Raw genomic sequence first — 26,681 nt, 5'->3', positions numbered from 1 at the left:
TAAACCATAATTTTTACTTTCTCAGGGAGGGTATCCCCTTCAAAGGCCAGGATAAAGGCACCAGTATCAATGTGATTGTCCTTCGGATCCTTCTGAACACGGTGAACAAAGTGAACACCCCACCATCCGAGATTGCCCAGAAGTTCATCAGTTTGAAGAATGAGGTCCCTATGAAAAATCACACCTTGGACCATATTTAGAGACTGGTGGGGGGTAATGGACTCAGGAATTGTGCCAAGATGGTTACAGGCACGAAGGGCCGCAGACTGGGCGGCTGAAGCAGTTTTGATCAACAATGAACCCGACTGCGTCTTGCTCAGGGAGTCCACTTCACCAAATTTGTCTTCAATGTGTTCCAAAAAGAATAAAGGTTTGGTATTGGTGAAAGTATCCCCATCAGACCTGATGCAAACCAGATAGCAGGGGAAAGGTTTCGCCCCTAGCCGACGGGCCTGACCCTCCTCCCAGGGGGTAGCCATGGAAGGGAAGGCCAAAGGGGCAGGAGAAGCAGCACTACAAGAATCAGTTCCACACAGAGGCGGCCGCAGAAGAACGGCCAGAGTTCTGGACCCGTATATGTTTCATTTGCATAGCGTCCACCCCGATACCACCCACTCCGATCAGGGGCTCTCCTCATGGACACCACCCAGCCACAGCAAGGGCCGTCTGGCACAGCGGCCATTGCCGGGACTTCTGATGCTCCAGTATGACAAGCAACCACTCCTAGGCTTACATGAGGAGGTCACAGCTAAAGTATCAGAAGTGTGATCCCTGTGTGTTCAGGGGGCTCAACCAAAAGGGTACATAGCGACCCCACCACACGGGCTGGCTACCGTGCTGGCTATGCACCCTAGCATCAGACAACAACGTGAAAGAAAAGGTGGAATGAACTAGGAGGGCACATATCAGAGACACTAGATAAGGTGCTCTTCCCCAAATTGCTCACACTGTGGAATAGAAATTTAATAATGGAGGTCAAACCCCAGAGGGGGACCAGGGAATGCCAAAAGGATGAAGTGATTATGCAACAAAACTAAATTACAAAACCAACATAACCAGGAGGATAGTGGGGCCAACATAAGCAAGGACATCAAGAGAGGGAGAGGAGAGGGCGAAGGGGAAGGAGCAAGAAGAGGAAAGGAGGGGAAGGGCAAGGAAATGCAGCCCTGGAAAGAAGATAGGCTGCAATAGCTCGGTGCCCCGTGCTCGCCACGCACGTACTCACGAAAGAACCGTGCGTCCCCTGGGGGGGTTGGTTGGTTGGTTGGCTTGTGAGATTGAAGGGACCAGACTACTAGGGCCATCTGTCCCTTTTTCCATGAACTTGAAACACCCACAAAGAATAAGAACAAATAATGGACATGACAAGAGACAACACAGGACAAGAAAGACACAGAGACCAGAAAAAAGGAATTAAAAATCACACCAAGTATGACAATGGTTGGCTGACCATAGAAACAAAACATGGAAAGCCAACCACCAAGAAATGCACTAAAAACCCCAGTCTAAAATCTAAGGCCAAAGGCCAGACTCAAGACAAAAAAAAGGACAAACACTTAGATCAAGCGATAAAAACCCCCTGCACAAATAAAACTCAAAACTAAATCTGCCATCGCAATGTCATCTGATAAAAGTGCAGGAAGCGTATCAGGCAACGCAAACGTCTGCCTGAGCAGAGTTTAAACTGAGAAGTCCTACAAGATGTGGACCACCATCAAAGCTGACCCACAGCGACATACGAGGTGCGACTAGAAAAAAAAACCGGACTGATGCTGGAAAAAACATTTATTTACAATTATTTACAATTTCATGTTATGTCTTTCAATGTACTCTCCTCCTCGGTCTCTACACCGCTCCATACGAATTTTCCACTGTTCATAGCAATGCTGCAGATCATTTTCGGTAAGTCCATACATTACTTCTGTCGCTTTTTCTTTTACAACTTCAACAGTCTCAAATCTAGTTCCTTTCAAAGCTGACTTGACTTTAGGGAAAAGAAAAAAGTCACAGGGGGCCAAATCAGGTGAGTAGGGTGGATGATCTAAGATGGGAATGTTGTGTTTTGCCAAAAACGTCTTCACTGACAACGCACTGTGAGCTGGGGCATTGTCTTGGTGAAGGATCCATGACTTTTTTCTCCACAAATCGTTCCGTTTTCTCCGTACTCGCTCACGTAGGGTAGCCAGGACGCTAATGTAGTAATGCTGATTCACTGTTTGTCCCTCTGGTACCCAATCAATGTGCACAATCCCTTTGATGTCAAAAAAAACAATTATCATTGCCTTGAATTTCGATTTTGACATTCGTGCTTTTTTTTGTCGTGGAGAACCAGGAGTTTTCCAATGCATCGATTGGCGTTTAGTTTCGGGATCGTAAATAAAAAACCACGATTCATCACAAGTAATAACATTTTGTAAGAGGGTGGGATCACTTTCAATGTTTTCCAGGATGTCAGAACAAATCATTCTTCGGCGTTCCTTCTGTTCAATTGTGAGACACTTTGGAACCATTTCTGAACACACTTTGTTCATGTTGAAACTTTCATGAAGAATCTGCCTAACACTTTCCTTGTCAACTCCTGTTAACTCAGACACTGCTCTGATTGTTAAACGGCGATCTTGTCGAACAAGTTTACCGATTTTTTCAATGTTTGCATCAGTTTTTGCTGACAATGGTCTGCCAGTGGAGTGTCATCACTGGTGTCTTCGCGGCCATCTTTAAATCGTTTAAACAACTCAAACACTTGTGTTCGCGATAAACAATCATCGCCGTACACTTGTTGTAACATTACAAACGTTTCACTTGCAGATTTTCCTAGTTTGAAACAAAATTTGATGTTAACAAGCTGTTCTTTCTGTACACTCAACATTTTCCGACGCACAGACAAAACGTCAACTGCTTAAAACAGACGCCACGGGCAGACTGAGTGCAGGAGGCAGATGAAACTCGAGCAGTAGGCGGAGCGAGAGTCACGTGACAGGCCACGCGACTTTCAGCCTTATTGCATTCGTTTTATTGTTTCACCAGTACTAGTCCGGTTTTTTTCTAGCCACACCTCGTAAAGGTGGGTCCTCGTGGCACAATAAATAGCTGTGTGTTATCTAGGTGTGGTCAATGCGCAGCTGGCAGAAGACATCGGAGTCCTTGCAAGAGACCTGCAAGGAGGAGTGTCACGTACCGGTAGCCTCCTTCATCGTCCGAAGTTTGTTGCATGAAGGAAGGGTGCGCAATTCATCACCCCAGGTGCTAAGTACCTTCTGCCGCAAAACTGACCTGAGGTCACTCTCCGAAAGGCCAATCTCCGAGGCTGGTGCACCGACAGCCTGTTTGGCCAGCGTGTCAACATGTTCATTTCCCAGGATGCCGATATGACCCAGGGTCCACACAAAGACCACAGAGCGGCCGATACAGGCAAGAGTATGGAGTGACTCCTGGATAGCCATCACCAGACGAGAGCGAGGGAAACACTGGTCGATAGCTATTACACCGCTCAGAGTGTCACTACAGATAATGAAAGACTCACCTGAGCAGGAGCGGATAGACTCTAGGGCCTCAGGAGGGACTGAGTCCTCCGAGCCCTGTGCCAAATCGAGCCGAAGGCATGGGCGGGGTACACACCACGGGGGTATATGCAGAGGGACCCGGAAAAGAGATGGAAGAGGAAAAACCTCAGGCCCAGAGAAAAGAGCTCCGACACGAATCGCGATTGTACACCGTGACCGGGGCCGCCGTTCCAGAAATCAGACGAGCAACTGAGGGAACAGGAGACGATAATTGGGATGCCCGGGCAAGCTACAAAAGTGTGTAGCGTAAGCGGCCAGTAATCGTTGGCGCCAGGACCGCAATGGAAGGACACCTGCCTCCACAAGTATGCTGTTGACAGGGCTTGTCCGGAAAGCTACAGTGGTGAGTCAGATCCCGCTGTGAAGGACGGGGTCAAGCAACTGCAATGCGGAAGGTGATGCCGAATTGTAAGCCAGGCTTCCATAATCTAGACGGGACTGAATTAATGCCTGGTACAGCTGTAGAAGGGAAGGCCGATCGGCACCCCAGCTGGTGTGACTCAAGCAACGAAGAGCATTAAGATGCCACCAGCACGTCTGTTTAAGCTGCCGAATATGAAGGAGCCAAGTCAACCAGGTATCAAAAACCAATCCCACAAACGATGCGTCTCCATCACAGCAAGAGGTTCGCCATCAAGATAATCCATGGCTCAGGGTGAACAGTGCGTCGCCAGCAGAAAGGCATAACGCAGGTCTTGGCAGCCGAAAACTGGAAGCCATGCACTACAGCCCAAGACTGCGCCTTGTGGATAGCACCCTGCAGCTGCCGTTCAGCAGCTGCAATGCCAGTGGAGCTAAAGTATAGGCAGAAGTCGTCAGCATACAAGGAAGCTGAGACAGACATTCCCACCACCGCAGTGAGCCCATTAATTGCAATTAAAAAGAGGCAGACAGCTAAGACAGATCCTTGTGGTACCCCAGTCTCCTGAACTCTGGAGGAACTATGGGAGGCCGCAACTTACATGTGGAAGGAACGAAGTGACAGAAAATTTTGTATGAAAATCGGGAGTGGACCCGAAAGACCCCAACCATGAAGCGTAGAGAGGATGTGATGTCACGTCGTATCGTATGCCTTCTGCATGACAAAAAAAGACAGCGACCAGATGCTGACAGTGTACTAAGGCTGTACGGATGGCAGACTCCAGGCACACCAGATTATCGGCGGGAGAGCGGTCCTTACGGAACCGAGGCAGAAGGCCCCGAAACTCAAGTAGCCAACTCAACCACTGGCTCACCATGCAGTCGAGCAACTGTCAAAGAACGTTGGTGAGGCTAAGGGGGTGATAGCTGTCCACCTCCAGTGGGTTCTTGCCAGGTTTCAACACGGGGATTATGATGCTTTCCCACCATTGCGACAGGACCTCACCCTCAACCCAGAAAGGTCTAGGAGGCATCGCTGGCAGTCCACCGAAAGGTGTTTGAACATCTGACAGTGGATGCGATCTGGCCCGAGAGCCGTATCAGGGCAAGCGGCTAGGGCACTTTGGAATTCCCACTCACTGAACGGAGCATTGTATGATTCAGGGTGGCGCATGTGAAATGAAAGACGCCGACGTTCCAACCAGTCTTTCAGGGAGCGGAAGCCCATTGGGTAATTCGCAGAAGCGGAACTCTGAGCTAAATGCTCTGCTAAGCAATTTGCAATTGTGTCGGAGTCAGTACAGACTGCTCCATCCAGTGAAAGCGCAGGCACACTGGCGAGGGTCCGATAGCCATAGAGTCGCCTAATCTTGGCCCAAACCTGTGATGTAGAGGTACGGAGGCCAGTGGTGGAGACATACCTTTCCCAGCACTCCTGCTGGGGTTGGCGAATGAGGCAGCGAGCTTGCGCATGGAGCCGTTTAAAGGCAATGACAAGTGCAAATGAGGGATGCCGCTTGTGATGCTGGAGTGCCCGCCTGCAATCTTTAATCGCCTCAGCGATCTCGGGTGACCACCAAGGCACAGTCCTCCATCCAGGGGACCTAGAAGAACAGGGAATGGCAGATTCTGCGGCAGTAACGATGCCGGTGGTGACCGAGTGAACCACCACATCAATGGCGTCATTGGAAAGAGACTCAATAGTGGCAATGGAGGTGAACAAGTCCCAGTCAGCCTTATTCATAGCCCAACTGCAGGGGCACCCAGAAGAGTGACGCAGTGGCAGTGACATAAAGATCAGAAAGTGGTTACTATGCACAAGTCGTCATGCACACTCCATTGGACAGATGGTAATAGGCTAGGGCGGCAGATTGAAAGGTCAATGGCTGAGAACGTGCCATGAACCACACTGAAATGTGTGAAGGCACCATTATTTAAAAGAGAAAAGTCGAGCTGTGCCAATATTTTGCTCAAGGATGCTGCCTTGACCCGTTGTCACTGATCCACCCCACAGAGGGTTGTGGGCGTTAAAATTGCCCAGTAACAGAAAAGGTGGTGGCAATTGGGCTATCAGCGTAGCTAGGACATGCTGTGGGACATCACCATCTGGTGGAAGATAGAAGCTGCAGACAGTAACAGCCTGAGGCATCCACACCCAAACAGCGACGGCCTCTAAAGGTGTTTGTAGAGGGACAGACTCGCTGTAAAGAGAGTGAAGGACGTAGAGGCAGATGCCACCAGATACCCTCTCATAAGCTGCCCGGTTCTTATAATAAACCCAATAGCCATGGAGTGCGGGGGTTTGCATCGCCGGAAACCAAGTTCACAGAACAGCAATGCAGAAGAAAGGGTGAAGGCTGAGAAGCTGTCAGAGCTCAGCAAGATGGTGGAAAAAACCGCTGCAGTTCCACTGGTGTGCATGGCCAAGAAAGGTGTGAAGCAACCGAGGAGGCAGATTACGCTGCTGGGTCACCTGCTGCCACCGATTGAGTAACTGTGCGAGTGACATCCATTGTGTCTGAGAGTTTGGCGAGATCTAGGTCCTCAGTGGATGCCAGAATCTCTACCTAGCCCTCAGACACAGAGCTTGTAGGTTGTGATGCGGTGAGTGCCACCACAAGTTCCTTCATCTTAGAGGTCTTCTTCTTGGACTTTTCTCACTGCTCCTTGGGTTTCACTGGCTGGGAGGGCTTCACCGATTCAGTCTGCGGGGCGGAGGAGGATCTCGAATCCCTATGACAAGCTGCTTGTGGGCACTTATGCCACTGCCAAGTGTCATCCTTCCCACCTGTGGAAACCTGGGAAGGGAGGGACCCAAGGGACCCCTTGCAAGAGAGAGGAGCCGAAGAAGTTGAACCCTTCTCCGGCTTAGAAGCGGGGACAGCTGTCCCCGATGGGTGAGGGAGTGTTGCTCCCGATGGCCAAGATGACGGCGCTGGTAGCAATCTGATTATTCTTTGGATCTGGATGAATGCGCCAGAAGAAATGAACACCTTGGCATGCAGCTCGTCATCAGACTACAAAAGTAGGTTCCTATGGAAAATAATACCCTGGACAATATTTAAACTCTTATAGGGTGTGATGGTAACTGAAACATCCCCCAACTTGTCACAAGCAAGTAACCTTTGTGACTGGGCAGAGGATGCCGTTTTTATCAGTACTGACCCAGAGCGCATTTTGGACAAGCCCTCCATCTCCCCAAACTTGTCCTCTAAATGCTCTACGAAGAATTGAGGCTTCGTTGAAATGAAAGACTCCCCATCAGCTCTCATACCAACTAGGAACCGGGGCGAATAAGTGTCACTGCCATCCTGAGCTTTACACTCCTCCCACAGTGTGGCCAGGGAGGGGAACAATTTGGGATCTTATTTCTGAGTGTTGAATTGAGCCCGAGAATGCTTAGAGACTGCTGGTGGCTGGCCACCAACAAGAGATGACGTACCACGCTTCACTGCGGGTCATCCGCCCTGATGCCACCCACTCCGACCAACGGCCCTCCCCACGGAGGCTACCCAGCTTCAGCAAGGGGCACCTGGCAGGATGGCCATTGCCGGGAGTCCCGATGCCCCAGGGAGATAGGCATACGTGGGGAGTTAATCACGCAGGTATCAGCAGAGCGATCCCTGTGTTGTCAGGGGGCTACAACCAACAGGGTACATGGCGGCCGCACCACAACGGACTGGCTACTGTGCTGAATATTAGGTGTAAGGAAGTCCACGGTCATTGTCTCTGCAAAAAGCAACACTGCACAGTGCATGGTGATACCCAGGAATGTATCCTCGGCCAAGAGATGGAGAATGAGCAGGACTGCAATGCGATGACTAGAAAGCTCTATAAAGATCTCAATGCACGATGGACACAATGCACCGTGTATGGCGCCCTTCCTCAATTGGCTCACTCTCTGGAAGAATTTGGAAATATGGAGGTCAAACCCGAGAGGGGACCATCATAAACAGGCTCCTTTTAGTTGCCTCTTATGACAGGCAGGAATACCGTGGGCCTATTATAATCCCAACCCGCAGGTGGGGTGGTTACATGACCTGTACTTGTAGCATGTTTCACAATGGCCATCTCCATTGAATGTGCTTTACTAAACCTCTTCAGCATGGCACCCGCAAAGCTCAGTGTTCTCAGATAACACTGTCCACTGTCATCATGATTACAAGGAAGACTCAGAGGCATCAGTAAAGTGCAGCAGAGGTACTGTGGGGAGGGTGCCTTCATTCTGAAAACTGGCACACAGAGACATAATATGCATCTCTCCTGTTGTTCCCACATCTCACTGTTTTACAATGATACAAGTGAGCTCTGGTAACTTGAAGTCCATTTTTATGAAGTATGACTGAACCTTTCAGCTGTGTTTAAAGGTCCTGCTTTATTTGCTATTTATTTCAGCACTAGAATGCACAATCTGATGGCTCTTTCTAAGATGCACTACCCGTTAAAGTTAACAGCCACTGTCAATTTCATAAGCTTAATCTTGTTCACCATAAATTCGCGGGTTTGTCCCATTACCCAGTAGAGCGTATCCCTATATACACCACATGTGCAAATTACAACTGGCTCTGAAATATTTATAAGACTGATACATAACTGGCCCTTATTCATGAACAGGAGAACTGCCCACCACAGAAAATGCTGAAAACTGTAATTTAAATACATAAATTGATTGGTGTCACAAGTCTGTGCATGTGTATCTCCTGTATGCTCTGTCCCATGCATTTTGCTGTGTCATTATACTTGCGGGAATGAGAGGAACAGACTTGTTTAGTGACCAGTTGAATGTATCACAAAATGGTGCTTATGATAAAACAGCATGTGTTCATTGTTGAATGTTGCGTGAAGCACAATTTGTGGAAAAATTGTACATGACTGTTTGTGTAAGAATTTAAGATTGGAAATATTTTGGCAAAACCTCCATCCAAGTCAGCAGCACAAAATTTAGTGGCAAAATGATACAAAAAGAGTTCCAACACTAGAAAATGTTGCTCGATGAGTGGCTTGGGCTAGTTTTAAGATTTTGGGTGGTTTGGATTTTCTAAGTATATGGTAGCTTTCCAGAGGTATGTAACATCACATGTTTAAGCACACCTGTTACCCAATAGCTCCTAGATGTATTGCTTCTACTTCAGATCAAGCAGGTTTGCTGACCGGGGCAGCCACCCGAGTTCATTATCACACTCTTCATGCCAATGTAACATGATTATGGCCGTGTGACACAGACAGTTATTATGCTGGAAGATACTATCACTGTCAAGGAAGACAGAGGATAATGGAATGCAGGCTATTTGCAATAATGTTCACTTAGTCCACAGCTGTCATAGTGCCTTCCATGACTACAATGAGTCCAACGGTAGCCCACATAGATTCCCTCATAGCATAATACTGCCTTCACCAGCCTGCGTCTGTGGTGCAGTGCACATTTCGTGCAGCTGCTTGCCTGTATGATAGAGTATCTGGAAACGATTATCAGCCTGCTTTAACAAGAAACATGGTTCATCTGACCAGGTCACAAGTTTCCATTGATCTATGGTCAAATCATTATGGTTCTCTGGCCACTACAATCATAGTTGATGGTGTCATTGGCTCAACATGGAATACTGGAGGGTCATCTGCTGTGGAGCTTATGTTCAACGATGTGCACTGAATGATGTGCTCCAAAACACTTGTGTCTGTACCAGCATTGTATCTGCATCCTATCTGCACAGATTACTGCTTATTCTGCTTTGGAAAAAGGGCAAGCCATCTACCTCAATGCTCTATGACACCTTGTCACCTACTTGTGGTTTCACCACCCTTCAACTTTGTTCCACAGATGCTCCCAACAGTAGTATGTGAATAGCCAATCAGCTCTGCGGCTTCCAAGATGCTCAGCCCCAGGCACTGGGCCATAACCTGGTGCCTTTTGTCAAACTCTCATATCAGAGGATTTCCACTTTTTTTGCCTTCATTATCATTAGAACTAGTCTCGATTTGTCTCTGTTCTACTCATACACCTGAATTACCACGTCATGTGCCCACGATGTCACCAGGTACCATTCAATGGTGGTTATTGGTGAAACAACTGGTTTTCGGTTAAACTAATTTTTTTTTATCTCCTTAACCTCACTGTTAAAACTGGTCAAAGTAAGCAGTTTCTGAATATAATCAACATTCAGTTTTCTTATTGCCATTATTTCAAGCAATGAACACAGATGTCAAAGAGAGATTGAAAAATTCTTCGATTTTTGAATCATACACGCCGAAATATACAGAATCAAAATATCAAATAAAATAGGTAAACTGTACAAAACAACCTGTCCACTCTTCGCTCTTTAACTCAAAAAGTAATGACAGCTTGAATGGTACAAAAAAGAAACAGTATTCTTTGAATTTTTACTCAAAAAACATGATGTAATCAAATGTCATATCACTATTTTGGAATTACTAATAGTCAATGCTAAAGAGTGAAAGCTAGGGCTGGAAGACTATTTCTCACGTTAAGTTGTCCATTTCCAAGGACTACAAATAGATAAAGGCATATTATGTAGACACAGGCAGTAGAGCAGATACATTATACTTCTATTGTGATTTATGAATGAATTAGTACATTTCTAATTTATTATTGTTGCCAGAACTTCCTTTATCTTTTATTATTTTGAATGAAAAGCTCTTCTTTCAGTCAAACAGAGTTTCACTTTTTAATGGGAATTTCAGAACAATTGATTTTTTATTGACAAAACCAAAAATGCTCCTTCGAAAAATTCAGATAGCTTACAAAATACAGATAACATTATGAAAAGGGTAGTTGCTACTCACTATACAGCAGAGATGCCGAATTGCAGGTACGTTATCAAACAAAGCTTTCAGCCAAACTGGCCTTCATCAGAATTAGACAAAACGTGTGTGTGTGTGCGCCCACACGGCCGAAAGCTTCATCAGATGATGTTGTTGTTGTTGTTGTTGTTGTTGTTGTTGTTGAAGTCTGATGAAGCTTTTGGCCAAAAGCTTTGTTAGTCTTTTTGTTATGCCTATCTTCGACTCAGCATCTCCGCTGTACGGTGAATAGCAACTATCCTTTTCATAATATTGTCATTATTCCATCCTGGATTTTCCACTGTTTGATGCAAAGGGGGCTCTGAGTACTATGCGACTTAACTTTGGAGGTCATCAGTTGCCTAGAACTTAGAACTAATTAAACCTAACTAAGGGAGCTAAGGACATCACACACATCCATGCCCGAGGCAGGATTCGAACTTGCGACCGTAGCGGTCGCTCGGATCCAGGCTGTAGCGCCTAGAACCGCACGGCCACTCTGGCCGGCTGTTTGATGCAAAATATAGCAATTACCAGGAACAGTTACATGACAGTAGTTACAGTTCAAATAATGAATTAATTCACTGACCAATATTTAATCTCAAATCTGCTCATAAATACTCATTCTACAATGTGTTGATCTGTAGGTTGACTCATTTCTTCAGTATCATTCAAACATGCAGCAATGGCTTGCAGTAGCAGAAATGGAAATAAGTAATCAAAGGTCACATGATATTTCTTGATGTTGAAACAGTTAAACAAAGCTGGGATAATAACACTGATCAGATAATCCAAAGATTCTACATAGCGTGCTCATAACACTAAGTACCTATGAAGACAAAAAAATAAATTTTTGCATATAGTCACTTCATCTTGTCTCAGAAGCCAAAAAAGAAAATGAAACTATTATTCTGTAAATTCAGGCTATATTAATACTAACTGGTAGCACCAATTAACACAGAAGCTACCTAAATGTTTTTAGCAAAAGTAATCTACTTTTCAGTACATTAACTCTTCAATAGTATTTGTACCGAATCCTAGAAATCAACTTGAATAAACTGCACCACACACAACTACAAGATATCAGCACAGTTTGTATACTCATTTAAGGTTCAGATCTGAGTTCTACATGTTATTGCAATAAACTGTACAGTAAAAGTGCACTTAGCACAGAAAGTAGGAGTTCAGAGATAATACACTGGTAGGTATTGTGCTAGCAACAGTCCAGAGAAGATATGAGGACAGAGTGAGAATAATGGTGGATAGAGGAAGAATGAGCATAGAATCCTGCCAATAACAGTTCCAATCCAAATCCTCTGACTGTCCTCCTCTTCCCCAGCGTCATCCTCTCCAAGCATTCCTCACTTCCAGCACTGCCTCACAATTCTTTCTTAAAAATAATACCAAAACCCCAAACCTCACTCAAGCTGAATTCTAGTCCGTCTATCTGACGTGAAAGCAGACAACTCTATCATCATCCTCCCTACAGACAAAGATTCCACTACTGTAATTGACTTTCATTACTAAAATTAAAACGAACTAGATTTTAGTTCCTTTATTCCCAACAAGAAACAGTTAAAGTACTCAAAATAAATCAAGTCTCACAGTATTTTGTATGAAATTGTAACATGTTTATGTTAGGTACTTTCTTGTCTCTCTGGTACAAATTCTGCTATTGATTTGCTAGAGACTTGAAACTTTCAAGATAGCTCTGAACTGGACGCTAAAACAACATTAACTTGCTTTTTTGTCTGCTGCATGGCAGAAGGTTACTTTGTGTACCCCTGCCATTCCCCTCTCTTCTTGTTCCGGTTGTAAATGATTCGTGGGGAGAGTGGTTTCTGATAAGCTTATGTGTAAGCTCAAATCTCTCCAATTTTTAACTTTCACAAGATATACCAGTACATAGGAGGAAGCAACATACTGGTAGCCTCATTTTTCACAGCTATTAAAAATTCACAATCGCACATTTTCTGGGTTCTCTATATGGGATTAGGAATCTGTATGGGGCTGGGAGAAATTAATTTCTACTGTTCAGAACATCCTCTGTTCACTTTACCACCCTTAAATCAATCTCTTAGAAATTATTATTTCTACACTTACCTGAACCATTATCTTCTTTCTTCAGCTCTTCCAGTGGTTGTTGCGTTAGTGGGTTGTAATGGCACGGACTAAGAGGTGGTGCATGGCAGGGAGCCACAAGTCCGTAATGAACTGCCCCCCTTGGAAGACTAGAAAGTGGGTATTGTACCCACAAAGTTGGAACTGGTGATGGAGATCCACGATATGCAGATACAGGTGGAGGGCTGGAATAGTAAGGATGATGACTTAATGTCGGAGGAGGATGAGGTAAAAAGGGAGATGAAAGCTGTGGATATATCAGTGGAGGTGTAAGGAATGGAGAGAGGTGTGCAGAGCTGCCAATGGACGGAACAACTGGATTTCTAAGTCCAGAGCGAAGATTATCTGGTGATGGTGAGAGAGCAGGAGAGCTGAGCCGCGATGGGGACGACAGCTGCTGCTGCTGCTGCTGCTGCTGCTGCTGCTGTGTAGGTGACTGGTTTTGGGAGTGCTGCGTTTGTGGCAGTTGTTGAGGTGACTGCTGCTGTTGCTGTGTGGGTGACGATTTCCTCGATCCAGCAGGCTTTGAAGCCGCTTTGGGTCTGGGAGTCTGTTCGACATTGCTAGTCTGTTGCGCTGAAGACTTCAGGAGAGTACGTAGGAATGATGTGTCTGTATCTTGAGGTCCAGGTGTTGGTACGTCTTCATTTCGACTATTTCCCAGGAGCGAGGTAATACTGTAATTACTCACACTGCCTTTGACACTAGGCTGGGGAGGAGACGGAAGTGCACTGCCAGGTTGGAGAGTTTGGCACGTAACAGTACAATTTCCACTGCTACCATTGTTATTGTTCTGTGGCAAGGCACTACTGGTACGAGCTCGCTGTCGTTTAGAGTTCGACATGTCCTCAAGACTAACTCTCTCCATTTCACGAAGTATTCTCTTCCTAGGGGATATAATGCTAGGATCCAGTCTTGCCGTTGCTACAGTTACTGTCCGCACGTGATTTGGTGGAATAGCCCCACTTGCATTAGAGCAAACAGTGCTTTCATTACTACTACTTGAGCCTTTCACTCTATCTAATAAAGTTTGTACTATATCCAACAATTTTATTCTGTTTCGCTCTTTCTTTCCACCTCTTACGTGTGCACTTATTACACCACTGTGATTCTCCACTGACACTTCTATAGGTACGTAAGGGCATCTACGCTTCTTTTGTATACAGTGAAACACAGAATGAAGACTCCTTAGATGCCTCATGTGTGGAAATGACTGCATCAAAAAAGTCATTTCTTTACCAATGCCTTGCCGAGGGTTGGTCTGCTTCCAACAGTGATCTCGCTGCCAAGGTGATGACTGGACAGATGAGTTGTCATCTGACACTGAAATTAATGAAATTATTAGTAACATTCATATTAAAACAGTGGATGTAATATTGTTATTTACTTTATTTGCATTATAACTTTTCAACAAAGTATTTCTTATTGATTACACAAAAAGTTAGCAATTTTAGACAGTTTTAATTAATATACATCAATCTAAAGACTGTAAATTATATTGTGCAATTTTTTTCCTTTGTTGTGTTAAAAAGATACAATTCTTCGGATGGGTATGCTATGCTTGTGGGTTGCTTAGGTTGGTGCATCAGTTCGTAGAATTTTTCCATAAGTTTAATAAACACAACAGATACACATAACAGAGATTTTAGCCACCAATAATATATTCTCCTTCATTATTTACAACAGCCTGCCAAAGCTGGGGTAACTTTTCAATTCCATGACTGTAGAAATCACACGGTTCTGAGGGGAAGAACTCATCGAATCATGTTTGGAGTGCATTTTTATCTGGAAAAGAAGCTCCTTGAAGGCTGTTCAATAGAGTTTAGTCAAGTTGAAAATCTGAGTGCACAAGATGACGTGAATAGGCGGATGCAGAATAATTTCCTAATCCAACTCCTGTATATAGTTTTTTATCAGTCCAACAGAATGCGGGTGTGGGGCTGGGGGTTGCGGAGAGGGGGGGGGGGGGGGATTACCATAGAGTAGTGTCACATCACACAGTCTTCCTGGTCATTGTTCTTCGATTGTGTCTGCAGGACATCTCATCTCAGGTGCTGACAATAAATATCAGCAATCAGCAGTGGTGGCTACACCTCGGGGAAGAAATTTCTGGTACACCACAGTATCAATAATCCACCAGAAGCATTACATTATCTTTTGTGGATGCACACAGATCACTGTACGGAGAGTTGCTGCTTTGTTTGGGCTCAACCATTCCTTTCTTTTCCTTATGTCAGCATAAAGATTCAATTTCTCATCACTAGTAATGATACAGGATAGGAATGGTCAGTACTGTTATGAGCCAATTTATGACCAGCAAGCAAAGATGCACTTATGGCCACCTACTGGTTTTTGTGATTTTGGCTTAGAGCATGCAGTATCCATGCACATGATTTTTTGAATCTTCCGCATTGCATGAAAATGTCAGACAATGGTGGAATGATCACAGTTCATCATATTTGCCAGTAATCAAGTACACTGACGTGGATCATTGTCGATTATGTGTTTAAATGATCTTCATCAAACCCCAAATGTCTTCCTGAATGTGGAGAGTCACTAATGTCAAAACAATCCTTAAAATGAGAAAACCATTTTCCTTCTGTGCTCTGTCCACCAACGGTATTATCCTCATGCACAGCACAAATGCTTCTGGCTGCCTCCATTGCTGTCGCCTGTCTACTGAACACAAACACAAGAATATGTGCGAAATGCCCCAATTTCTCCACGTGGCACTCCATATTTTAGCAATCACAGCTCCACTCACTATCTCCAAATGACAAAGTGTAAACTCGAATAGCAACAGTAAACTACAAATAAAAAGTGATAATTGGTAAATAAATAAATGCATAGCAACCATAATAATGATAATAGTAACAACAACAGTTCAATTTAATTTCCAAGCAAATGAATTTATGTCAAGTTTCAGGTACATTACAACAAACATGAGATTTGTGACGTAAGGATAACGCTTTCCGAAAATCGTGATCAAACGGCAATCTAAAAACAATGGAAACTCCAGGTAGCAATGTCAACAATGTTGGACAAGATAGATCGTCTTCCTTAAAGTAAGTAGCAATCTACCTGCAGATCTACATATAGATCGTGAAGTACACACATTGAGTGCCAATGCTGATATTAGGGAATTCAATGCAACCCAGCTACGATTACTAAATTAGTCACCAGAGTACAAGAATGGAAGGAGCTTGAAAATACATGTGTTGACAGCTCACTCATGGTCAACAAAGAGCAATTACGGGAAGACGTAGTGGCTACCTTAGAGGAGAACAGTTCTAAGCTGGCTGTCTCAGTTCCAACCTCTATTCATAATAATGGAATTACTTCAAGCCAAGTAACTAAAGGACTCCATCCCACGGGATTCATGAACTGTTTAGAAGTGTCTTTTTGCGAATGTATCCAGAAAGACAAAAGATAGGCTCATAGGCATATTAATTATATGAAAAATGGAGCACATGTGGAATCTATGCAGCTGAAGTTTTTGCACCTTTTGAACTTTGAGGTTGTATTCATTAGCAAATAGTAGTCTCGTGAATAAAAATAAGCAGTAAAATCTAGTTTGCTTCTGCCAAATACATAATGTAAGAAACAATGTTACAATCAGAGAATTCTTACAAAAATATTGTGATTCACAATTACCTTGTAAAAAAGTTTGAACTAGTCACAATTCTAATCAAAAAGGTACAGCTAGCAGTTCATGGAAAGTTGGCACTGTTACTATACTCACACACTGAAGGAGGTATAGAGTGAACTGAAGAGATTGAAGACAATAAATAAAAGTGTAACAACAATTTTCAAGAAAGAAGCAGCCACAATAAGGAGCCACCAAGTCAAGAATATAGCGACTGAGCACATTCATTAAGTTTGCTGTGATAAAGTAACAAAATTGGTTTCGGTACATGAAATGATACTCCTCAGCCACAATATGAGTATTCTAGAAATAACCATAAAGATAAGAGGCACAACTTTGATCACAGGCCAAGGGATTAGTCAAGCAACATCGTAGAGGAGACAAATGCGTAGAAGAGACAAATGCAAGCAAAAGCAGCAGCAGCAGCAGCAGCAGCAGCAGCAACAACAACAACAACAACAACCATTGGTTAAATGAATGTAGTATTGCGCATGACCATCCAAAGCAGCTGTGGTAAAAAGAGGACACACGATTAAAATGAATACAATAACTACAGAAAGAGGTTATAAGACAAATATCAATAAAAGTAAATAAAAACAACAGAATGTAGTCAAATTAATCAGGTAATGTAAAGGGAATAAGATTAGGAAATGTGATACTAAAATTAGTATACAAGTTTTGCTACTTGTGCAGTAAAATAACTGATGATGATAGAAATAGTTTGTGCACAAAATATAGACTGGTAATAGTAAAGTGAGACAAATTTGTTAACATCCAAAATAAATTTAAACATTAGGAAGTCTTTTCTTAAGTTTCTGTCTGGAGCTAGCAGAAGAGAAACATGGCTGACAAAACAATGCACACAAGAAGACAATAGAAACTTCTGAAATGTGATCCTACAGAAGAAGACTATAGATTCAATGAGTACACGGCATAATAAAATTTAGGAGAAAAGAAATTTGTGGCACAACTTGATGAAAAGAAGAGATCAGTTGATGGGATACATGCTGAGGCATTGGTAATAGAGAGAAGTGGGACTGGAGGGCGGTAAAAACTGCTAAGGGAGACCAAGTCTTGACCACAGTAAGCAGGTTCAAATAAGTGTAGGTTGCAGTCACTACACAGGGATGAAGAGGCTTGCATAGGACAAACTGTGGAGACCAGTCTTTGGACTGAAGACCACAAAAACAACTTGTGAGATAGGACGTGGGCTGACATATAACTTCTCAATGAAAATGATGAGATGAAGCAGTAAATACTAATTACAGTAACCGGTGTAAGTGTTTGTGGAATAAAGATTGATGCACTGTTGGATTCGCATCTCGAAAATATGTTTGAGCAGCTAAATGATCTGTCAAAGTTGTAAATGTCACAATAAAGAGCGTAACAATCTGCGTAGGTGGTAACAAGAGTAACACAGACTGTCTGATCAACAGTATCCAGCCATGCCAGTTCATTTCAGGAACATTACTGTCCACAAATCATTGCCTCACAGTTTCTGCTCTATGACAGGTTGCATTGTCATGCCGATACCATCAGTCACCATCTCCAAGTTGCTTCTCTATTGCACACAGTGCATAATGCTGCAAGATGTGTCTGCAATTAGCATTTTATAAGTGCAATATGGGGACCACTCCCTGACCACGAGAAACATCCTCATACCATACCGTATTTTACGGTTTATAGGATGCACTTTTTTTTTTTCGAAAAACTGCCTCCACAATTCAGGTGCACCTTATACTTGAAACTAATATAGAAACGTCCAGTGTTTGATTTAAAATTGCCACCAGTCATAAAAATGACCACATATTCAATGCCGAGGGAAATCTCTCTCTATCTGGTAACATTGGATCAGCTGGCGGCAGCAGCAGTGCACTGATGAACGAACACGAGTTGTGGGAATTCACAAGTTTGCTAACACTGTCTCTCTCCCACCTGCCCATCACAAACCCACAACACAGTTTAGCCTATGATGTGTCATTGCAGTCTATGGTGCCAATTAATTTGAATTGAAAGTGTGTGTGTTATCAGTTAACAGTACAATATTTTTGTTAGTAGCTATTTTAATGATGGAAAAAAAGTAAAAGGTATTCATATGATGCAGGCTATAAACTGAAAGTAGTAGCTGTCAAAAAGGCACTGGAATGAATACAAAAATGATTCAAATACATGCTCATAAGTTAGCGCTACAATTGAATTTAACAACTTTAAAGGTTGAGTTGGTTGGTGCGACAGGTTTATGAAGTGTCATGGACTTAGCATGCGAAATCTCAGAAAATGCCACAAGAGTATGAAGAGAAAATATCTTTACATCATTTTATTATTCAACACTGAAAGAAAACCAGCACTGAACTAAGCAAAACAGTGAATATGCTCAAAACTCCTCTGACACTTGATGTGCCAAATAACATAACTGTTGCCATGAAAGGTGCAAAAACTGTAACTGTAAAAATAAGTTGTGCTGATGATGATAAACTTAATCCAATGATCATTTTCAGGTGCAAAACAATGTCAAAACCTTCCGAAATACCACCAGGCGTTATTCACATACATGACAAGGATTGGATAGACAAGGCTGGTGTGATATTATGGATTAACAGCGTGTGGGTGAGAGAAAAGATACTTTGTTGAAGAAGATTTTTCGTCTTGTGCTAGGTCAGTTTAGTAGTAATTTGAAAAATGCTGTGAAAGAGAAATTGAACCTGGAAAACAGAGATTGCTGTTACTCCGGGAGAACTTTCTTCACAACTGCGATCTCTTGATGTCTCAATAAATAACCCATTTAAAGTATATATGAGAGAGGAATGGAACAAATGGATGATGGATGAAACCCAACATGAATTCACACTAAAATTCACAGCTTTAAAAAAAGTGTGTCAGTCGATAAAACAGTCATGGTCTAGAGTGAGAGATGACATTATTGTTAAATTTTTCAAGAAGTGTGGCATAAGTAACACTCTCAATGGCAGTGAAAACTATCTTATCTCTGATGAGGACAACATTGAGGGAGGAGGAGGAGGAGGAGGAAGTTCCGATGACAATTTTCAGGGATTTTAAAGGTCAGTCTGGTTTTACAAACTAAGAATTTTTTTGGTCTGGCTTTGCAATCTAATAGTGAAAATGGTAAAATGTTATTTTTAAAAAACTTCTTAAAATTTAAAGTGTGTCTTATAGTCTGTAACGTCCAAAATTTGAAATTGGATTACCACAGGGTATTGTGCGATTCATCACTCATTTCCAGTCATCCACTGTCCGGTGGTGTCGTTATTTTACACCACCTCAATTTTGTTTAGCACAGACTAGAGAAATGTGGGATTTACGAGGATCTACTTAACCTTTGTACCCAATTCTTTTTAACTCCCTATGCATAGTTGTGCTAGCTGGACTGCTGGTAGCACTTTGGAACACACAAGCGATTTCTTCTGGTGATTTCATGCGAGTTTTTACATCCGCCCTCTACAATGCTTCATGGTCCTTGTATGTCAGTATGAGTACTGCCTAGCCTTTGTTTAACTGTTGTTGTTCTTTTGCATTCCATTTCACAATAACATCACCAATAGTCAAGTTGCACAGCTTTAGTAGGTCCGAAGTGCTCTGGTGACAACCAATGACTAGTCTACATTCGAAGTCACTGAGCTCTCCTGATTGACCCAGTCTGCTGTTACTGCTTTTCTACTGACAACACAATACTCTCCGCCTCCTTTCGTACTGGCAGGTCAGCCTCTCGTGACATCTGATAGTCAATTCCTCATTACATAGGGGTGTCCAGATACTTCTGATCAGAGAGTCAGAGAGTGGATATGTGAGCAGGCATTATTGCCATTCAGAATTTGAGGAAGAGACTGCGTGCAAGAGTGGGGGGGGGGGGGGGCAGGTTTGCGGTCGAATATTTTAGGGTAACAGTATCAACATTATGAAGATTTGTTACAGCGACAATGCTATTTGAATAATCAATAAAAAATAGAAGTATTAGTCATCTTGTAACAACCACAAACAATACCTTTACATGCAACACACCTTTGGAAGCTAAAATCCTAATTTTGGAAACTGTTTTTCACTGTCGTGTTTACATGTTATGGCCCAAGGTGGTTTTCTTATTAAACCAATCCCAAAATGGCTGTTTCTCTCTGATTAAACAGTATAAAATTCATTCTTAGTCTAATATTTCTACTTCTGTTACACTGCATAAAGCTATTCCATCCAGTTTAGTTGGAAATTTTTAACAACACAATGTAACCTGACGACTCGAGTATATTTCAAGAACTGTTGTGCATTTACACCGGAGAGTGAAAGCAAATCATGGAAGTGAAAAATATAGCTGCTAGAACCATATTTCCAGAACTGGTACTGGGTTGCTTACGGGACTAACCACAAGAAATGTTGGAAAATCTGTTTATGAAATCCAGTATTGAGAGCTCCATGTAAACATAATGAGAAGATTCTATTGAAGTTCTGAGGTGCCACCATGATTTTTTCTTCTGTAAAACAACCAGGACTAACTGTGGTATCGTCCAAAGATTATGGTGCCATAACGAAGTTGGCACCTCACACCAATACCACAGAAGTTAACAACGCCTTGCTGCAGTCCGTAACAATGGATAGCCTCTGATCAAGCAAACATCATTATCCAGTTAGGACCCATATTACTCATGTATTAGATTGAATTGTCATTCTGAACTTTGTTCTTCACTAGAAGAGTTTAGTAAATGTGTGCATCAAACAATGCTTTAATATTCAAAGACAGTTGCAAACATTCAGCACATTCCTGTGGCAATGGATTGTAATAAAGTGAACTAATATTTCATACATTGTAGTTCCACTCTACCATCTCCCTGAGCAATCAAAGAACCCACAGTTATACTGGACAATTGCAGTTTAGTCAGTTCATATCACTAATGAATAAGGTTGCATAAAAATTAAAAATGTAGAAACTTGAACCATTTAGAATCAAGTTGTATCCCATACTACTGAAGAAAGCGATTGCAGATGAAGAGATCAAAAAAATGATTAATAATGACATAATAGAGTGCAATGATAGTTGGTATAGCAATCCAATTCACGCTGCAACAAAGAAAGACAAAGCTACAAAATGCGAGATCAATGTATCATATTATACTCCCCTAGCAAGACCAGCCAGGAAACCTGGAAGATCCATCACAGATGTTTAGAGGCCAATTAACTAAGTAGTTTGGTCTTGACGATTAGCTACAGGCAATTATCACTGCATCCTAACAGACAGAAGTACACTGCTTTCCTTTGTAAAAGTATGTGCCATCAATTCATGGAATGCCATTTGGTTTAAATATACCACATGCAACAATCATGAGAGCCTTAGACGAGATTTTGGGTGAGCAATTGTTATGAACAGTCACATTTTATAATGACAAGTATTTAGCTGTGAATAATTCATGAGAATGGCATGTAGAAACGCACATCGATGTTCTGCAAGCCTTTAGAAACCCTGGTGTCACAATCAATCTGAAGATGACAGAACTACAAGGAAACAATTTAAATTTCTCAGTCTTTATTTTGCCCTGTGGTATTGAGCCCAGGTCTGAGAAATTAGCTACAGCAATGAATTTTTCAGTCCCAAAATCTAAGAGTTGAAATCATTTGTGAAATTCTGTGGTTTCCACTGATGCTTCATAAATAGACATTTAAAAAAATACATCTTGTGGATGTGGGGAGACGCATGGCAGAAAGGTATTGAAGGTATTAAATTCTCATTATTGGAATCACCATTATAATATCACTCAGATTTGGTGGAACCATATTACCCCTGAACTGATGTGCGAGATTAGAAGATTAAATGATGCTGACTGACAAATTATGCACAAAACATTTGCTTTTGAAAGCAGAGAATATTATCAGCATGGAAGTGGAAATAACTAGTGACAAACAAAAGCATTCAGTCATTTGGAGCTTTAAGAAATTTTGATTTTACTTGCTAGGGAGGCATTCAATTGTCATGATTGAAAACAAGGCATCGGCATTCTTGACAAGACGCTGTGTGATGCACAACTGGGTTACTCACTAGGCATTAGCACTAGAGGAATTTGATTTTAAGATAAGGACATTGTTCCCAAAGCTCTGTGTCAACTGTCAGAAGATTTAGAACTAGAAAACACTGTGCAACCTAAAGTGAAGGAAATACAAATTGACTGCATGAGGAATATCAATGGAGATGTACAGGGTGATTATAATCAAAGTTAAACTTTCAAAACACTGTAGAAATAACACTACTTGTCAGAATGACATCAAATTGCAACAGAATATTATCAGAGAAGGGAGAAAACATATGGCAGAAGAAGAAAAAAATAGTGTGAAAATTTACCAATAGATGGTGCTGTATGTGTCAGAATATGTAAATGAAAACACCTGTCATGCGCACGACCCACCTGGAAGTTGGTATAAACACGCTGGTACACGGGTTTTCTTCCTTTCGCGTCTGCGACGTTTGCCATGTCTCAATGCGGGATCGCGGTCTGCTTGTAAAGCTGTATTGCAGAATGATGACCGTGCACACATCACTCTGCAGAAGTTCAAGACACTGAAGGGTTTGAAAATAGGCATTGGTCCGATGACTGCCATGGGTTTGGAGAACATGATTCGGAAATTCGAAAAGACGGGTTCTTTTGGTGTGCGACCTTGTAGAGGGAGGAAACAAATTGATTTAATGTAAGTGGAAGCAGTGGCCACAGCAATGCAGGACAAGACGAGTGGTGGTGTGCAAACGTGTAGTGCACGGGGAATTGCCCGAATGTTGGACACACCCGCAAGCATGGTGCGTAAAATCCTACGAAACACCCTTCTTTGCTATCCATTCAAAATTACCCATGTGCATGAGTTGCTTCCTGTTGACCTGCCAGGAAGAGAGACCTTCGCTTTAGAATTTCTTGCTCACATGGAAGTGGACAATGATTGCCTGTGGAAGATTTTGTGGACAGACGAAGTCCACTTCCATCTGACAGGAGATGTCAACACACAAAATTGTCTTTTTTTTGTGGTTTTAGGGCGCACAACTACAGTGGTCATTAGCGCCCAGATTAAATTATGATTGCACTGCGAGGCACAATGTTAAAACAGCAACTAAAAAGGACAACACTATAAAAGGCACACTGGCAGGCAAGGGATTAAAAGAAAACAGCACAATCAAATGTCCTTAGACAGGTTTGTCTAGTGGATAAAACGAAGAACACGAGCAGCTGCTTCTGGGTCATCCGCTAAAATTTCATCCAGAGTACATGGCAGGCAAAGATCAATGCACAGTGTATTAAAATTTGGACAGGACGTTAAAATGTGGCGTACCATCAGCAATTGCCCACATGGGCAGAATGGCAGCGGCACAGCCGTCAGCAGATGGCGGTGGCTGAACCGGCAGTGTCCAGTCTGTAACCGGGCCAAAACAATCACCTCCTGCCGAGAAGGGCGTGAAGAGGTCGTCCAAGCCATGGGGAGAGGTTTCACGGCCCGACGCTTGTTGTCAGTGTAAGTGTAGACCAATGGGCATGCCACAGCGATAAAATGCGCTGACAAATGACCCTGTTAAAATCAGATGAAGGCACACAGCAAAAAGCTGTCGGAGGCTGAAGGACGGCAGCCTTGGCCGCGGCATCTGCAGCTTCGTTCCCAGGGATACCGACATGGCCAGGAACCCAATAAAGGTAACCAGAGAACCGTTGTCCGCCAGCTGCTGAAGAGAGCATTGGATCCGGTGCACGAAAATGTGAACCAGATACGGACCACTGAGGCTCTGAATGGCACTCAGGGAATCAGAGCAGATGACGTAAGCAGAATGTCGGTGGCGGCGGATGTAAAGAACAGCCTGATAGAGGCTGTGAAGACCGAACAATGGCCATGGAGCCGGTATTTGAAGCTGTGTGCCCCGACAATAAAAGAGCACCCGACACCGTCATTGGTCTTAGAGCCATCTGTATAAATGAAGACCGTATTAATGAACTTCGAACTAAGTTCGACAAACTGCGAGCAGTATACTGAAGCTGGGGTAACCTCCTTTGGGAGCGAGCTGAGGTCAAGGTGAAGGTGAATGCGAACCTGAGCCTGGAGCCAAGGTGGCGTTTGGCTCTCGCCCACGCTAAAGGTTGCAGGGAGTGGAAAATCAAGTTGCTGAAGGAGGCAATGAAAGCGAACTCCAGGGGGTAGCAGGGCAGATACATACAACCCGTATTGATAGTCGAGTGAGTCATCAAAAAAGGAACGATAAGACAGGTGGTCGGGCATTGATAATAGCCGACAGGCATACTGACAAAGCAGTATATCGTGCCGGTAGGTTAGTGGCAATTCACCGGCTTCAGCATGAAGACTCTCGACTGGACTAGTATAGAATGCTCCAATCGCAAGACATAACCCCCGATGTTGTATAGAGTTGAGGTGGCGTGAGATGGACGGCCCTGCAGAGGAGTATACAAAGCTCCCATAATCCAGCTTTGAGCGGATGATCGACCGATATAGGCGAAGTAGAACAGTTCGATCCGCTCCCCACAACGTACCGCTGAGAACACAGAGGACATTTAGGGAACGGGTACAACGGGCAGCCAAATATGACATATGTGGAGACCAGCTAAGTTTCCTGACAAATGTAAGACCTAAAAATTTTGTTGTCTCCACGAATGGGAGAGCAATGGGACCGAGATGTAAGGACGGTGGGAGAAACTCTTTGTCGCGCCAGAAGTTGATACGGACCGTCTTCTTGGCAGAAAAATGGAAGCCATTGGCGACACTCCAGGAGTAAAGACGGTCAAGACAACGCTGAAGACAGTGCTCCAGGAAACATGAACGCTGCGCGCTGCAGTAGATGGTAAAATCGTCCACAAAAAGGGAGCCTGATACATCAGCTGGGAGGCAATCCATTATTGGATTGATCGCTATGGCGAAGAGAGCAACGTTCAAAACTGAGCCCTGTGGCACCCCATTCTCCTGGCGAAAGGTGTCGGACAGGACAGAATCTACACGTACCCTGAACTTGCGTTCCATTAAAAATGCACGAATAAAAAGAGAGAGGCGACTGCGGAGAATGCCCGCCCTCCAACAGGTGTCTTAAGTCTTCTCCAAATCAAAGAACACAGCCACTACACTGTCTGGTGCTTCCGCAAGAAGTTATTTATAATGAAGGTAACCTGATGGTCAACAGCAGAGCAGCGCCTACGAAATCCACATTGTACATTGGTAAGTAGGCGTCGAGATTCAAGAAGCCAAACCAAATGAGAGTTAACCATTCGTTCCATCACCTTAGAGACACAGCTGGTAAGGGAAATGGGTCGATAACTGGAAGGCAAGTGCTTGTCCTTCCCTGGCTTAGGAATCGGGACAACAATAGATTCGCACCAGCATGTGGGAACATGACCCTCAATCCAGATGCGGTTATAAGTACGAAGAAGAAAACCTTTACCCGCAGGAGAAAGGTTCTTCAGCATCTGAATGTGAATAGAACCAGGTCCTGGAGCAGAGGACCGTGACCGGGCAAGTGCACTTTCGAGTTCCCGCATGGTGAATGAGGCATTATAACTTTCATGATTTAAGGAGCGGAAGTTAGGTGGCCTTGCCTCCTCTGCCTGTTTTCGGTGGAGGAAGGCAAGGTGGTAATGAGTGGAGCTCGAAACCTCTGCGAAAAATCGGCCGAAGGCATTGGAGACATCCTCAGGGGCCACAAGGACATCATTCACGACTGTCAAACAAGAAACTGGTGAGTGGACCTTAGTGCCAGATAGCTGGCGCAAGCTACCCCAGACAACAGAAGGAGGAGTAAAACTGTTGAAGGAGCTTGTGAAAGCAGCCCAGCTGGCTTTCTTGCTTTCTTTAATAACACGATGACACTGCGCACGTAATCGTTTATAATTAATACAATTTGCCATCGTAGGGTGGCATTTCTAGGTGCGTAAAGCACGCCGACGAGCACGTATAGCGACTCTACATGCTGTGGTCCAGCAGGGGACCGTTACGTGACGTGGAGAAGTAGTATGAGGGATGGAATATTCAGCAGCAGAGAGAATGGCTTCCGTGAGCTGTGCAACCTGACTATTGCAGCTTGCGAAGTTTTGATCCTGAAATGTCGACCTGGAAGAGAAGAGCCCCCAGTCTGCTTTGGAGATGTTCCAACTAGTTGAGCATGGAGATGGGGTATGATGCAGGAGATGGATAACACAAGGGAAGTGGTCGCTCGAATACGTATCAGAAAG

At 43.5% G+C, this 26,681-nt stretch overlaps 1 protein-coding gene across 2 annotated transcripts in view; it reads right to left on the bottom strand.

Annotated features, from left to right (window-relative positions):
- LOC124786384 (formin-like protein 6) overlaps positions 1-26,681 on the bottom strand; it is a 76,484-nt gene that overhangs the window by 11,944 nt on the left and 37,859 nt on the right. For both annotated transcript variants that reach the window (XM_047254259.1, XM_047254260.1), the window contains one exon: positions 12,822-14,162. In XM_047254259.1, the coding sequence (XP_047110215.1) occupies positions 12,822-14,162 (1,341 nt within the window). The remainder of the gene's footprint in view (positions 1-12,821; positions 14,163-26,681) is intronic.

This window comes from Schistocerca piceifrons, chromosome 1 (genome assembly GCF_021461385.2).
Source record: "Schistocerca piceifrons isolate TAMUIC-IGC-003096 chromosome 1, iqSchPice1.1, whole genome shotgun sequence".
NCBI lineage: Eukaryota > Metazoa > Arthropoda > Insecta > Orthoptera > Acrididae > Schistocerca > Schistocerca piceifrons.
This window is presented reverse-complemented; position numbering and strand designations above follow the sequence as displayed.